The sequence below is a fragment of the Engystomops pustulosus genome, chromosome 1 (assembly GCF_040894005.1).
Source record: "Engystomops pustulosus chromosome 1, aEngPut4.maternal, whole genome shotgun sequence".
Taxonomy (NCBI): Eukaryota; Metazoa; Chordata; class Amphibia; order Anura; family Leptodactylidae; genus Engystomops; species Engystomops pustulosus.
In genome coordinates, this window is record NC_092411.1 from 159,787,084 (window position 1) to 159,799,849 (window position 12,766).

Here is a 12,766-nt window from a genome sequence, read left to right on the forward strand (position 1 = left end):
AGCACGAGAGTATTTTCTATTTGATGGAAAATACTACCACCGGCTCAGGGTCATGACAATGACAACCAATAATGTATAAATTGCCAACCAATAATGTATAAATTGCCAACTTGCTCCTGGGCTGGTCAGGGGAAACTGTAGTCTTCAGTGACACCCATCACAACCTAGTGTCCTACATCGAAGTTTGGCTTAGGTTTATAAACAACATATTAGTCATATGGAGGGGTACACAGGAAACATTCAGAAATTTGGTTTGATCCTCAACGACAACCAATTGGGTCTTAGATTCACCTTTGAGGCGCATCATGACAAAGTTCCCTTCCTTGATGTCCTAATATCAAGAGAACCAAATGGAACTCTAAAGGCAGATGTGTTTTGCAAAGCTAGTAATTCCCTTCTTAGATGGGAGAGTAACAATCCCACACCCTTGACTAAAGGCATCCTCAAAGGCTAATACTTGTGCCTTAAGTGTAATTGTTCTGACAAAAAGACCTTTTTAAAGTAGGCAGATGATCTACGAGATCAATTTTAAGAGAAAGGCTACCCTGACAAGATCTTGAGGGAAGCATTTAGATTTGCAGAGTCTAAAAATATATTTGAACTCTTACAAGATAGACCAAAGCCTCTTCAAGACAAGAGGGTCAGACTGATAACCGCTTATACCAATGGCTATGGACAACTATGAGAACTTGTTCAAAAACACTGGAACACTCTAATTCTTGACCCTAATATAAAGGGGGTCCAAGGTGACTACCCACAGCTAACTTATAGAAAAGGGAGGTCCCTAAGGGACAGATTGGTACGCAGCCACTGAGGACCAAAGACAAACTAGAACCTAGCCTGGGACTACAAAACCAAGCGGGTCCTACAGATGTAGTGGATGCGTGGCCTGCTCCTATAAAAAAAATCAAGAAAAATCCTTTCAAATGTGAGAGGTCATGAAAAAAAATCAAGCCTTTTATCAAGAGTATTGGAGTGATCTATCAAGCAGAATGCAAATATGGGATGGAATATATAGGAAAGACAGAGAGAGATAACTAAGACGACGTGTCGGTAAACACATAAGGGACATTGTGAAAGAAAGGGACAAACCCGTAGCAAGACATGTGAACACATGTCATAATGGCGATACTAAATGTCAAAGATTCCATGGTATAGACATCGTCCCCAAAAACCCGAGAGGTGGGGACTGGCAGAGACAGTTGCTGCTGAGGGAAACTAGGTTATGCGTGCAACGAATGGGTTAAATGAGGCATTAGCCTTTGGATGCTTTTAATCACTGATGGTATTTTGTATGTATAAATTCTAATCTGTTTAATCTAAAATCCTGCCAATAATCTAGCTCTTTATATGTGTCCTTGCATGTAGGAGACGCAGTAAACTACTGTTTTGGGTCAGTGCAAGTGGTCGATGTCATCAGCCGCAACCTCGTGTAATCTGATGTGTAAGTCACCGGCAGTACTACTAGCAAACCAAGCTTGCCTTCCTTTGAAAGTCCCCTAGAGGGAGTGTGGAGATGTGCGCTCAGCAAGGTATCTCTGAGAAACCCTCAGAAAAGGATGATGGGTGCAGGCCGGGATTCCCGGCTGGGATTCCCTATACTTCACCCACATAGTTTTTCAGCTTCAATGCCAGCCCTTCTGATGTGCATGTGCCAGAACCAATGAGACAATGTTGTGTCATTGGGTGAGCGGCACCAGGCTCCTGTAACGTGTTTGAGCCGTAACCAATGAGACATTCACATAGTAGGCGTTCACGGCTTGTGAGCCACTGCTCCAGCCAAAATACAAATGGCTTTGGGTTTTTTCTTATCATCTGAGATACTCATAGTTAGCATAGCACCATACGACATTGCCCCTGATGATTGTTTTGTGCTACACATGAAGCAAGGCAGAAAAATGCACATACATGACAATTTAGGGTTAGCACACCTAGGAAGGGGTCAACTGTAGGACTGTCGTTGTCAGGGCAGGAGCAATAAATTGGGGGATTAGGGAACAGATTCGGATGAGCGTGAGTCTGTGTCAACGAGACTTTGACCCATTATCACTTTCCCGATGATTGCTCCCCACAAAATGGCTCCTGGCTATCCTTTTTTTAAACCTTTGTTAAATTATGGATGTGCTGACATATACCGTTGATGGTGTCTTGATTCTATTTACCTTATGTATGATAGACAGCCGATGAATTGTTTTAAACAGATATAGTAAAAGTTAAGTTTTATTGCTTTGTGAATAGTTTGATACGAGAGATCTAATCTGTTGCCAATTTGGGCCACCTTATAGGTTTCTCTTTTTTCATATCTGGGTGTCAAACTGACTGTGGGAATTGCATCTTTGTATAGGGTTAACTACCCCCCTCTCCTTAGTAAATTGGAAAGCGATCTTCAGACCAGGTTGCAGTATCCATGATCCTGGCTGGGTTGTATCGCAGCAATAAAAATAACATTGCTACCTAGGCTCTTATATTTCTTTAGGGCTTTTCCCCTCCGGATCCCAAGCAAACATATTTCAGTGTTTCAGGTAAAGGTTATGATGTTTATTTGGAGAGATAAACATCCTAGAATAGCACTCAATACATAAAATACACAGAGGTCCATGGGGGGATTAGGACTATCCAATTTGCTAAAGTACTATTATGAGGCTAGACTAGCAGATATGACTGTGATATGAGATACCCTATTGTCCACAATGGGTGGAGATTAAAGCCAGGGCTTGTTATTATAATGTTACCGGTAGAGTAGCGGTCGTCTCAATCTTCTTCCATTTATGGAGGCCACTGTGCTCTTATGAACCTTGAGTGCTTCAGAAATTTTTTTGTAAACATGGCCAGATCTGTGCCTTGCCACAATTCTGTCTCTGAGCTCTTTGGGAAATTCCTTAGACCCCATGATTTGCATGTGCTCTGATGTGCACCTTGAGCTGTGGGATCTTATATAGACAGGTGTGTCCTTATCAAGTCCAATCAGTTTACTCAAACACAGCTGGACTCCAATGAAGGAGTAGGACCATCTCAAGGAGCATCAGAGGGGAATGGATAGCATGTGAGTTAAATAAGATTGTCACAGCAAAGGGTCTGAATACCTATGACCATGTGATATATTTTTTTGTTAAATAAATTAACAAAAATTTCTTTTTTTTCTGTCAAGATGGGTTTCAGAGTGTAAATTAATGAGCAAAAAAAAGAACTTTTATTATGTGATCAATTGGCTGCAATAAATGAAATATTTAAAGGGGTCTGAATACTTTTCATCCCCACTGTATTAATAATTCTGCTCTGCTTTCTTGATATAAAAAGCGAAGCATCTGTCTTTTACCTCACCAGTCAGACAATCCTGATCATAAAATGGCCACAAATAAAGGGTCATTTAATCTCTATCTGTCCATGAACTTTCACCCTGCTAGGACCTCATGATACTATTTACAAATATAAGATCAAGGTCCTTGCAGGGCAATTGCTCATGGACAGATAGCGGCCATTTTATGGTCAGGAATGTCTGGCTGATGAGGTGAAAGGCAGAAGCATTTGAATAAAGTGGAGCAGAACTTGTAATAGATGTACATTGGTAAATTGCCTAATATTCTGCCCCCACACTAAAACATGCATTACAAAAAAACATAAGGTAAAGTGACTAACCTCTTTAAAGGTCTGTAGGGAAGGACAGTTACTGTTCTAACTGCCACTGGAAGATATACTTTTGTGCTGAACCTACACATTGGGGCTCGTTTACTAAGGGTCCGAACACTGCACTTTCGTCGGGTTTCCCGAATATTTCAGTTTTGCGCCGAATTGCCCTGGGATTTTAGCGCACACGATTGGATTTTGGCGTATCGGCGGCGGCTTGCACGCAACAGAAATCGGGGGCGTGGCCGGCGGACAAACTGACGGATTCGCACAAACCGCTGAATTTAAAAAAGGATTTGTGTCGCAAGATTAAGCACTCACATGCATCGGGAAGAAGCAAGTGAACTCCGGTGGACCTCGTTGAAGCAGCGACATAGGAAGGGACTCGGACGCTCAATGTTCATGAATCGCGCGGGACCCAAATCCACGTCAGACAACGCACCGCAGGATCGCGACAATATCGGGTAAGTAAATCTGCCCCATTTTCTATATATCTTATACTTAATCTAAATTTTCTCACTGAATGAATTCCTTTTGTGTTAACAGGATTCTAGTGCATTCAATCAACCTGGTATTCACAGTTTGGAGCTTCTTGATTTACTTTTTGATGGGGAAGATGGTATTCTTCGTGATGAATATCAACCTGCTGAACACTTTCGGACATGTGAGACAAATGTTAGTATACAAGGAATTTATTTTTAATGCCCTATTGTTGTTTTTTTTTGCTATAATATATATATTTTTTCTAATGCAGAGCGCTTCTAAGAATGATGAAGAACTTTTGTCTTTCCTGCTGGCACCTGCTGACTCCTCCTCAGAATCAAACCTATGGTCACCTGCTGCAAGTGATAGTGGTCTTTCAGAAGACAATCAATCAGACCAACAAGATAGTCCTGTCCATTATCACTTTACTGATCTTGGCCACATGCATAATCAAATGGATAGCAAAAACCAAAATGTATCTATTTGTCTGGATGAACCTTCAGGTATTTAAAGTGTCATAATAGATAAGGGTGGAAAAAGATGCATGTCCATTAAGTACAACCTATAAGATTAACAAAATGTTTTTTTTTCTCATAATATGTGATGAGAGGATAGGGCCTCACTTGCTTATCGGTGGGGGTCTCAGTGATGAGATCCCCACAGATCAAGAGAACGGGAGTTCCATGGGGTCCAAGGTACCCCTGTCGGACACCTCGTCACTCCCTGAGAGGAGTGGTGTCCATTCTGCTCCATTCATCTCTACAGAAGTGGCAGTATTCCTTAGAAATGCCCTAAAAGTCAAATGCAAATGAGCTGAGAAGAGTCACTTTTAGCCTAAGATTAATCAAGTTGAGAGGCTGCAGATAGAGCATCATTTCTGGGTTATAAAGTACCTAAATGTTAATTTTACTCTTCAAAAGATGCTGCTTTGTTTCCTATAGAACTGGAGATGCAGGCAGTTAAATAATATAGTCTGGAATTGGATATCTATCTGCAATGTGCATTCTCAGTTGACATATTTTTTGCTGGGAAATATTTTAACTTATTTTACATATGCCATGGTACGCCACGTGGATACAGAAATATTTGTTGGTTTAACAATAAAGAATTTGTAAATATTATTCCTATTTATTTTTTGTATTTTTTAGGATTTAGAGATATGTGCTTCTTTAAAGTAGGTGCATCTAAAATTTTCTTTCCCCTTTAGTCTCTCAGCATGACACCTCTTAGGCAAAGATAACTCTTGTTGTATATAAGGATTGTCATATACTTTTGCAATCCAGTTACCTAAAACAACAATAAATAAGGTATGCCAGATTAGGGCAATTTTGGCATCCAATGGAAACAGTGCAAGGTGCAAGTCCACTGGCACTGGGTAACAGATTTAGTTACTTACGTTGTTTCTGTGTATATAAAAGCCATCGATTAAATAGACAGACAGATGATCCAAATGTTATCTTTTTCTTCAGACTTGTGGACAGCGCAGCTTTATGACGAGGAAAATCTGAAAACTCAACATCTGGGAATTGATACAGCAAACTCCCTTACAGTAAAGGATCTTTTGCTGTCAAATAATTTTGATTTGGTAAGCTATATGTTTAGTCAAAACCTTAAAGCAAACCAAACTTTTGAGCAAAAGTCAATAGTGCAGATGATAAATAAAATTTTGGCATATCATTTATTTTGTCCTGTTTTTTAACTTACTTTCTTTCTGCTTTAGGCAGGTTATATAAATAAGCTTTCCCTCCACAGAAAGCAGATGGATAAGAAATGCTTATGCAATTTCCAACCACAATCACTTAATAATCATATCTTCTTACAAAGCTGAATTTTCAAGTGTAATATTCACTGGATGTGGAAAGAGTACATTTTGAGCTTCCTTTACCTATCTATCTGCTGTGTAAGGACTTGAAAGGACTTTTACAAACACTGATCACTATTCTAGTGAGTGAAAAAAATTAGTGACAGACAAGCTTTTTTTCCTTCATAAAGCATATTGTAAAGTTTACTATTATCACCTTCTCTATTAATTTCTGAAATTAAAAATTAGCTTCAAATTTTGAGTTACGCTTTAAGAACACCTTTAGTTCAACTTTAATACACTATGTATTTAATGCCCTTTACATATACTTTTTGAATGTTTTCTGAAAAGCAGCAGCCTAGCCTTTCATCAAATAGTCGGAATTCCGGGACCTGTGGTGAACTGGTTCTTACAGAAGATGAAAAGAAACTTCTTTCAAAGGAAGGAATAATATTGCCTCCCCAACTACCACTCACCAAGGTGAGTAAGCATGTAGTTTCTCCTGAAGCATTTTCCTTAACTGCTATAGAAAGAAGAGAAAATATTTCTGCAATAGATCACCTTTCAATACAAATACAGCTGTATGCCCTTCCTTTATGGCAATGCTAACAGTTGAAAATGTTTTTTAATGCTGTTTTGCAGTATGAGGAACGTATACTTAAGAAAATTAGGCGTAAAATACGCAACAAACAGTCAGCACAAGAAAGTAGAAAGAAGAAGAAAGAGTACATGGAGGGACTCGAGACCAGGTATTTATTTTTTACAGTTTCATAGACATAAGCAAGTCTTCTTTTTTAAAGCCATGTGATTGCATTATGTTTTTGTAGTGTTCTTTTTAACATTGTTGGAAAATTCTACAGTTTGGCCATGATTTGATGAAAATTTCAAGGACATGCGATGATATCTTAATGTGTAACTAGTAGTGGTACCATAGTATAATAAATTTAAAATGAAAAAGGCAGTGTACTGAAAAATGGTTATGTAATGAATCATTTTTAATACAAGGGTTGCACATGTATATATGCTGTGTAAATACTCGTCACATCTAGATGCTTAATATAAGTGTCCCTTGTTGCCTTCACTATGTGGGGAGTAAACCTTGGATGGCAGTATTTTCATAATTTTTACTCTTGCCCCCTTCTTGGCTGCCTCAACTGCTGCATAGGCAGCTGTCAGCAGATTCCCTGTTGTCAGATTATTTAAAAAAAAAATTTTACTTAATTTTCACGAGTACAGCCAGTGAGAGGTTTCCATAGAGTCCTATTAACTAACTGACACACTTCTTTTAGCGAAAAATAGTTTTCCTCTGATCCCCATAGAATCAACTTTATAACCTTGAATGCAGAAGCTCCACCCCATGCATTCTAAACATAAGCAATGCATGCCATGTGACCAAGATGATGTCACCGAGATGTCACCTAGATCCTTTAGCCTCCTAACATTAGCAAGTTGTACCCCATGCACATATTTGATCACAAAAAATCACAGCATGCCTCCACGGACTTCTTCTCCACCACAACCTCCATGAAGGCATACTGTAACTTCATATGATCAGATATTTGAATGCAGTTGTTACCATTTTAACAAGTGTAATATAAAAGTAACTGAGGAAAATTTTACATCTATATCTCATAGGATGTCTGCTTGTACAGCACAGAATCAAGAACTGCAACGTAAAGTTCTACTGCTGGAGAAACACAACATGTAAGTGGTACATTTTTTCTATGAATATTACATTACATTATTACATTAATAACTTTGTTATAATATGAAAGAAACATTTAGCCAACAGGACAAACTGCAAATTCTGTATTCTGCTGCAGAGCCTTATAATACACACCTTTGCTATGAGGAAAAAACTATACATACTGTATAAGTATAAGCCTAGGCGCCTAATTATAGCACAAGAAAAATGGAAAAACTTATTGACTGGAGTATAAGCCTAGTGAGGGAAATATAGCCGCTACTCATTAATAAAATGTCCACTGAATAGAATGTCCATTTAATGAAGTGTCCACTGGAGAGCCCCTGTTTTATAAAATGTCCACAGCAGAGCCCTCCTTTAATGTAATGTCCACAGCAGAGCCCCCCTTTAATGAAAATGTCCACTGCAGAACCCTCCTTTAATGTAATGTCCACAGCAGAGCCCCCCTTTAACGAAATGTCCACTGCAGAACCCTCCTTTATTGTAATGTCCACAGCAGAGTCCCCCCTTTAATGTAATGTCTACTGCAGAGCACCCCTTTAATGAAATGTCTACTGCAGAACATCCCTTTAATGAAATGTCTACTGCAGAACCCCCTTTAATGTTATGTCTACAGCGGAGCCCCCCTTTAATGAAACATCCCCTGGAGAGCCCCCCTTTAATGTAATGTCCCCTGCAGAACCCTCTTTGAATGTAATGTCCCCTGCAGTGCCCCCTTTAATGTAATGTCTCCTTCAGAGCCCCCCTTTAAAGTAATGTCCCTTGCAGAGTCCCCCCCTTTAATGTAATCTCCCATGAAGAGTCCTCCTTTAATATAATGTCCCCTGTAGAGCACCCCTTTAATGTAATGCCCCCTGCAGAGCCCCCCTTAATGTAATTTCCACAATGCAGCCCCCCTTTATTGTAATGTCTAAAGTGGAGCCCCACTATGACGTCACCCGGCCCCGACAACGTGTAACGTCATAATTAGTGCTTTGAAGCCGGAAAGAAGATGGAACCGCAGGGAGAAGAAGCTGAAGGTGAGGATTTTGTGTTTTGGAGGGGAAGGCAGCACTGCTCCAAGTTGCCGCCCCCTGCATCATGCAGCAGTACTGCCACCCGAGGCAACTTTCTCAAGTTGCCTTCTGGGTGATGCGCCCCTGCTCCCACTTAACCAGCACAAAAACAACTCAGACCACCACATTACCTCCACTATGCTTGACAGATGGTGTCAGGCATTCTTCCAGCATCTTTTCAGTTGTTCTCAGTCTCACATATGTTCTTCTGTGTGATTCAAACACCTCAAACTTTTTTTTTCAATCTTCCTCTTTCCAATGTCTGTGTTTTTTGCCCATATTCACCCCTTACTGACGTGTTTCATATCTGTATGTCACACGTTAGCTCCCGCTGTATCGAATGGCCTCAGGAGCTGAGCCCTCTCCATACAGGGTGTTTTCTGCATATTGCGGGTGTTAACCCTATAAATGCCCCATGCAAAGCAGTGTGTAGGCGCCGCCATGTTGGATTTGATTGCCACCCCCTGTAAAGTTATGGGGGGGCCAACAATTACTATGACAGTCTCAGGTCATACAAAGACCCGAGGATGTCTGATTTTAACCCGTATATTACAATATGTGATTTGCACTTTGTAATAGATGATGTGTAAAATCCCCATATACATATATGGTAGGATCGATCAGACAACCTATGGTTAATGTAGTATTTAAAATTAAAATAGTAAAAAAATAAATTAAAAAAACTAAAAATGTAAATTACCCTTTCGATGCCCCGGAATGGTGCCCATGATGATGATGCCCCTTTCTTCATGTGTGCCGGCTAACATGTCCAGCCAGTGCTGACATCATAGTTTGTGCGACGGCTGTGCTGTGTGCACTGACCTGTCGCTGACCTGGAGATGACGGCGGCGCACATGAAGAAAGAACAGAAGCTGGCTGGAGCGTCGGAATGGTGAGTTTATTTTTTTTATCTGCTGGGTACACTGGGGGCTGGCTAGATACTACACATGACTGGCTGGCTATATACTAAAGGATACTGGCTATGTACTAAAGGATGCTAGCTAAAGGGGGCTGGCTAAATATTACAGGGGGCTGGCTATAGACTACAGGGCGGCTAGCTATAGACTACAATGGGGCTGGCTATAGACTACAGGGGGGCTGGCTATAGATTACAGGGGGGCTGGCTATAGACTACAGGGGGGCTGACTATAGATTACAGGGGAGCTGACTATAGACTACAGGGGGCTGGCTATAGACTACAGGGGACGGCGAGCTATATACTATAGGGGGCTGGATACATAGTACAGGGGGCTGGCTATATACTACAGGGGGAAAGCTATATGCTACAGGGGCTAGCTGGCTATACATACATGTGGTTGGCTATATACTACAGGGGGTGGGCTGGCTATATACTACAGGGGGCTGGCTGGCTATCTACTGCAGGGGGCTAGCTGTATACTAATTGCGGCTGGCTGGCTATATACCACTGGGGGCTGGCTGGCTATATACCGCTGGGGCTGGCTGGCTATATACTACTGGGGGCTTGCTAGCTATAAACTCGGGATGCTGTGACCAATACATTTCCCACCCTAGGCTTATACTCAAGTTAACAGGTTTTACCAGTTTTTGGTGTTAAAATTAGGTGCCTCGGTTTATACTCAAGCATATACAGTAAATATAAATAAACAGTAAAAGTCATAAACATGTTAGGTATCACCATGTCCTTAAATGTTGGATCTATCAAAATATAATAACGGTTTTACAATGTGTTTAACCCCGTAACTGAAAAATTTATAAAATGGCCTTGCTAGCATTGAAAACATTATCAAGTCATAAAAAAATGACACCACCCACAGCTTACACAGAAGTATGAAACATTTATTAGCGCCAGAAGATGCCAAAATTAATGAATAGTTTTTTGTACAGAAGGTTTTAATTTTTGTAAATATATGAAAACATTATAAAACCTATATACATTTTATATCCTCGTGAAAGCACCGACCCAAAGAATGAAGAAGACATGTCAAGTGACACGCATAGTGAAAGACGTAGAATTCAAGCCCACAAGAAAATGCATTTTTTTTTCACCAATTTCACTGCATTTAGATTTTTTTCTCTCATTCCAGTACACAGCATGGAATATTAAATACCGTCACTATGAAGTGCAATTTGTTATGCAGAAAACATGCTTTCACACAGCTCTTTACATGGAAAAATAATTTTTGTAGGTGGGGAGTAAAACATGGAAATGTAAAAACAGAAAAGGGCCAGGTCATTAAGGGGTTAATCTTTGCCTTTTGTTAGGCAGTTTCAATCTTTTTCTTTGGCACTCTGCCCTGAAGGCTAGCATCCTGGAGTCGCCTCTTCACTCTAGAGCAGTGATGGCGAACCTTTTAGAGCCTGAGTGCCCAAACTTCAACCAAAAGCCACTTATTTATTGCAAAGTGCCAGCGCAGCACTTTAAGCAGTAATGTATTTCGCCTTGTTCATTGACAACTTTCAATCCTTCAGCCTCCCAAGGACACCAACGCAGTTGAAAGGAGGAGGGCAAATTCATCTACCGTTATAGGAAGGTTCTGCAGGAAGATTCTTTGAGTTCTGTCTGGTGAACTTCATTCTGGGGTGATGGCGTGGGTGCCCACAGAGAGGGCTCCGAGTGCCGCCTCTGGCACCAGTGCCATAGGTTCGCCAACACTGCTCTAGAGGATGACATTGGCGTTTGGCAGGTACTATTTAATGAAACTGCCAGCTGAGGACATGTGAGGTGTCGGTTTCTCAGACTAGAGACTCTAATGTACTTGTTGCTTAGTTCTGCAGTGGGTCCTCCCACTTCTCTTTCTACTCTAGTTAGAGACTATTTGATCTCCTCTGAAGAGATCAAACATGGAAAGGCCTTCATTTTTAAAAACAAGAATAGAATTTCACATGAAAGTTCTTTTTTTCTGGCTATTGTGAGAGTTTTATAGAACAAACAAATGTGATGCTCCGGATTATCAACCAGCTCAAAGGAAGATCGGTTTTATAGCTTCTCTAATCAGCCAAACTGTTTTCAGCTGTGCTAACATACTTGAGCAAGGGTTTTCATGTATTTTCTAAACATCCATTAGCCTTCTTACACAGTTAGCAAACACAAAGTACCATTAACCCCATAGTGACGAAGCTCATTTGCGCCTTGATGACCAAGGCCTAATTAGCAAAACCAGCAAGTGTCATTTTATCCGGTTATAACTTTAGAACACTTTAACTTACCCAATTGTGGGAACTTTTGGATGATATATTTAACGGTTATTTATGAAAAAGGTGAATTTGAACAAATTTTGAACATTTTTGAAGAAATTTTCTATGTTCAAACTTCAAAATGTTCTGTTTTTCAAACTGATTAGTTACTAACTTAAAGGGGTATTCCAGGAATAAGCATAATCCATATGCAAATGGGTACTCAAAATATAAGCTAATGTGTAATTAGTTGTTATTTAAAATTTTGCTCCCATTAGCAGAAAATGCTGATGACATAGACTGTAATGAAGAATTAAAATGCTACTGGCCCTTTAATCAGTCCGTTAATTTCCTCCGCGCGGTCCGTGGCAGAGCATACACAGGACAGAAGATGGCCGCTGGTCACATGTCCACATCACATGTCCTGCACCTGCCTGAGCAGGTCATGTGATCACCACTACGTTTGGCTGTAGTCGGTTGGTTGCAGTGCATCCAGTATGGTTAGTGTTGTGGTGATGTACAGGGATGGCAGTTACACATCATTTCTATGGTAACAGAGTTGGACAGTCTGTTAGATCATCGCTGGGAGCAAAGCATAAGAGGGAGGAGGAGTTACTGAGAACTAAAGGATCATGGAACTTGTAGTTTCCAGTGGCGGCCATCTTATTGATAACTCCATCTACTTTAGAGAGGCCATAAATTTTATAAATCATAAAAATCAAACTATTTAAGCTCCATTTTGTGACTAATGACATTGAGTATTGTTGTACTCATTTATTTGTATCATCATGGGTTTTTGTGTCAGACCTTCCCGGAATACCCCTTTAAATTTACCATATCTTAACTTTGTGTTGGCATCATTTTAGAAGTGTCCTTTTGATTTATTGCAACGCTAGAAAGATCACAAATCGAGCAGCAAGTAGGAAGCTTGTTAACCCTTTA

General features: G+C 40.3%; 1 protein-coding gene across 2 annotated transcripts in view; it reads left to right on the forward strand.

Moving 5' to 3' along the window:
• Positions 1-12,766, forward strand: part of CREB3L3 (cAMP responsive element binding protein 3 like 3) — a 39,537-nt gene that overhangs the window by 18,385 nt on the left and 8,386 nt on the right. Inside the window, exons 2-7 of one of the 2 annotated variants that reach the window (XM_072113205.1) lie at positions 4,171-4,299; positions 4,379-4,610; positions 5,577-5,692; positions 6,260-6,388; positions 6,551-6,657; positions 7,544-7,612. In XM_072113205.1, coding sequence (XP_071969306.1) covers positions 4,171-4,299; positions 4,379-4,610; positions 5,577-5,692; positions 6,260-6,388; positions 6,551-6,657; positions 7,544-7,612 — 782 coding nt within the window. The remainder of the gene's footprint in view (positions 1-4,170; positions 4,300-4,378; positions 4,611-5,576; positions 5,693-6,259; positions 6,389-6,550; positions 6,658-7,543; positions 7,613-12,766) is intronic. The other variant, XM_072113213.1, reaches the window with a different exon arrangement.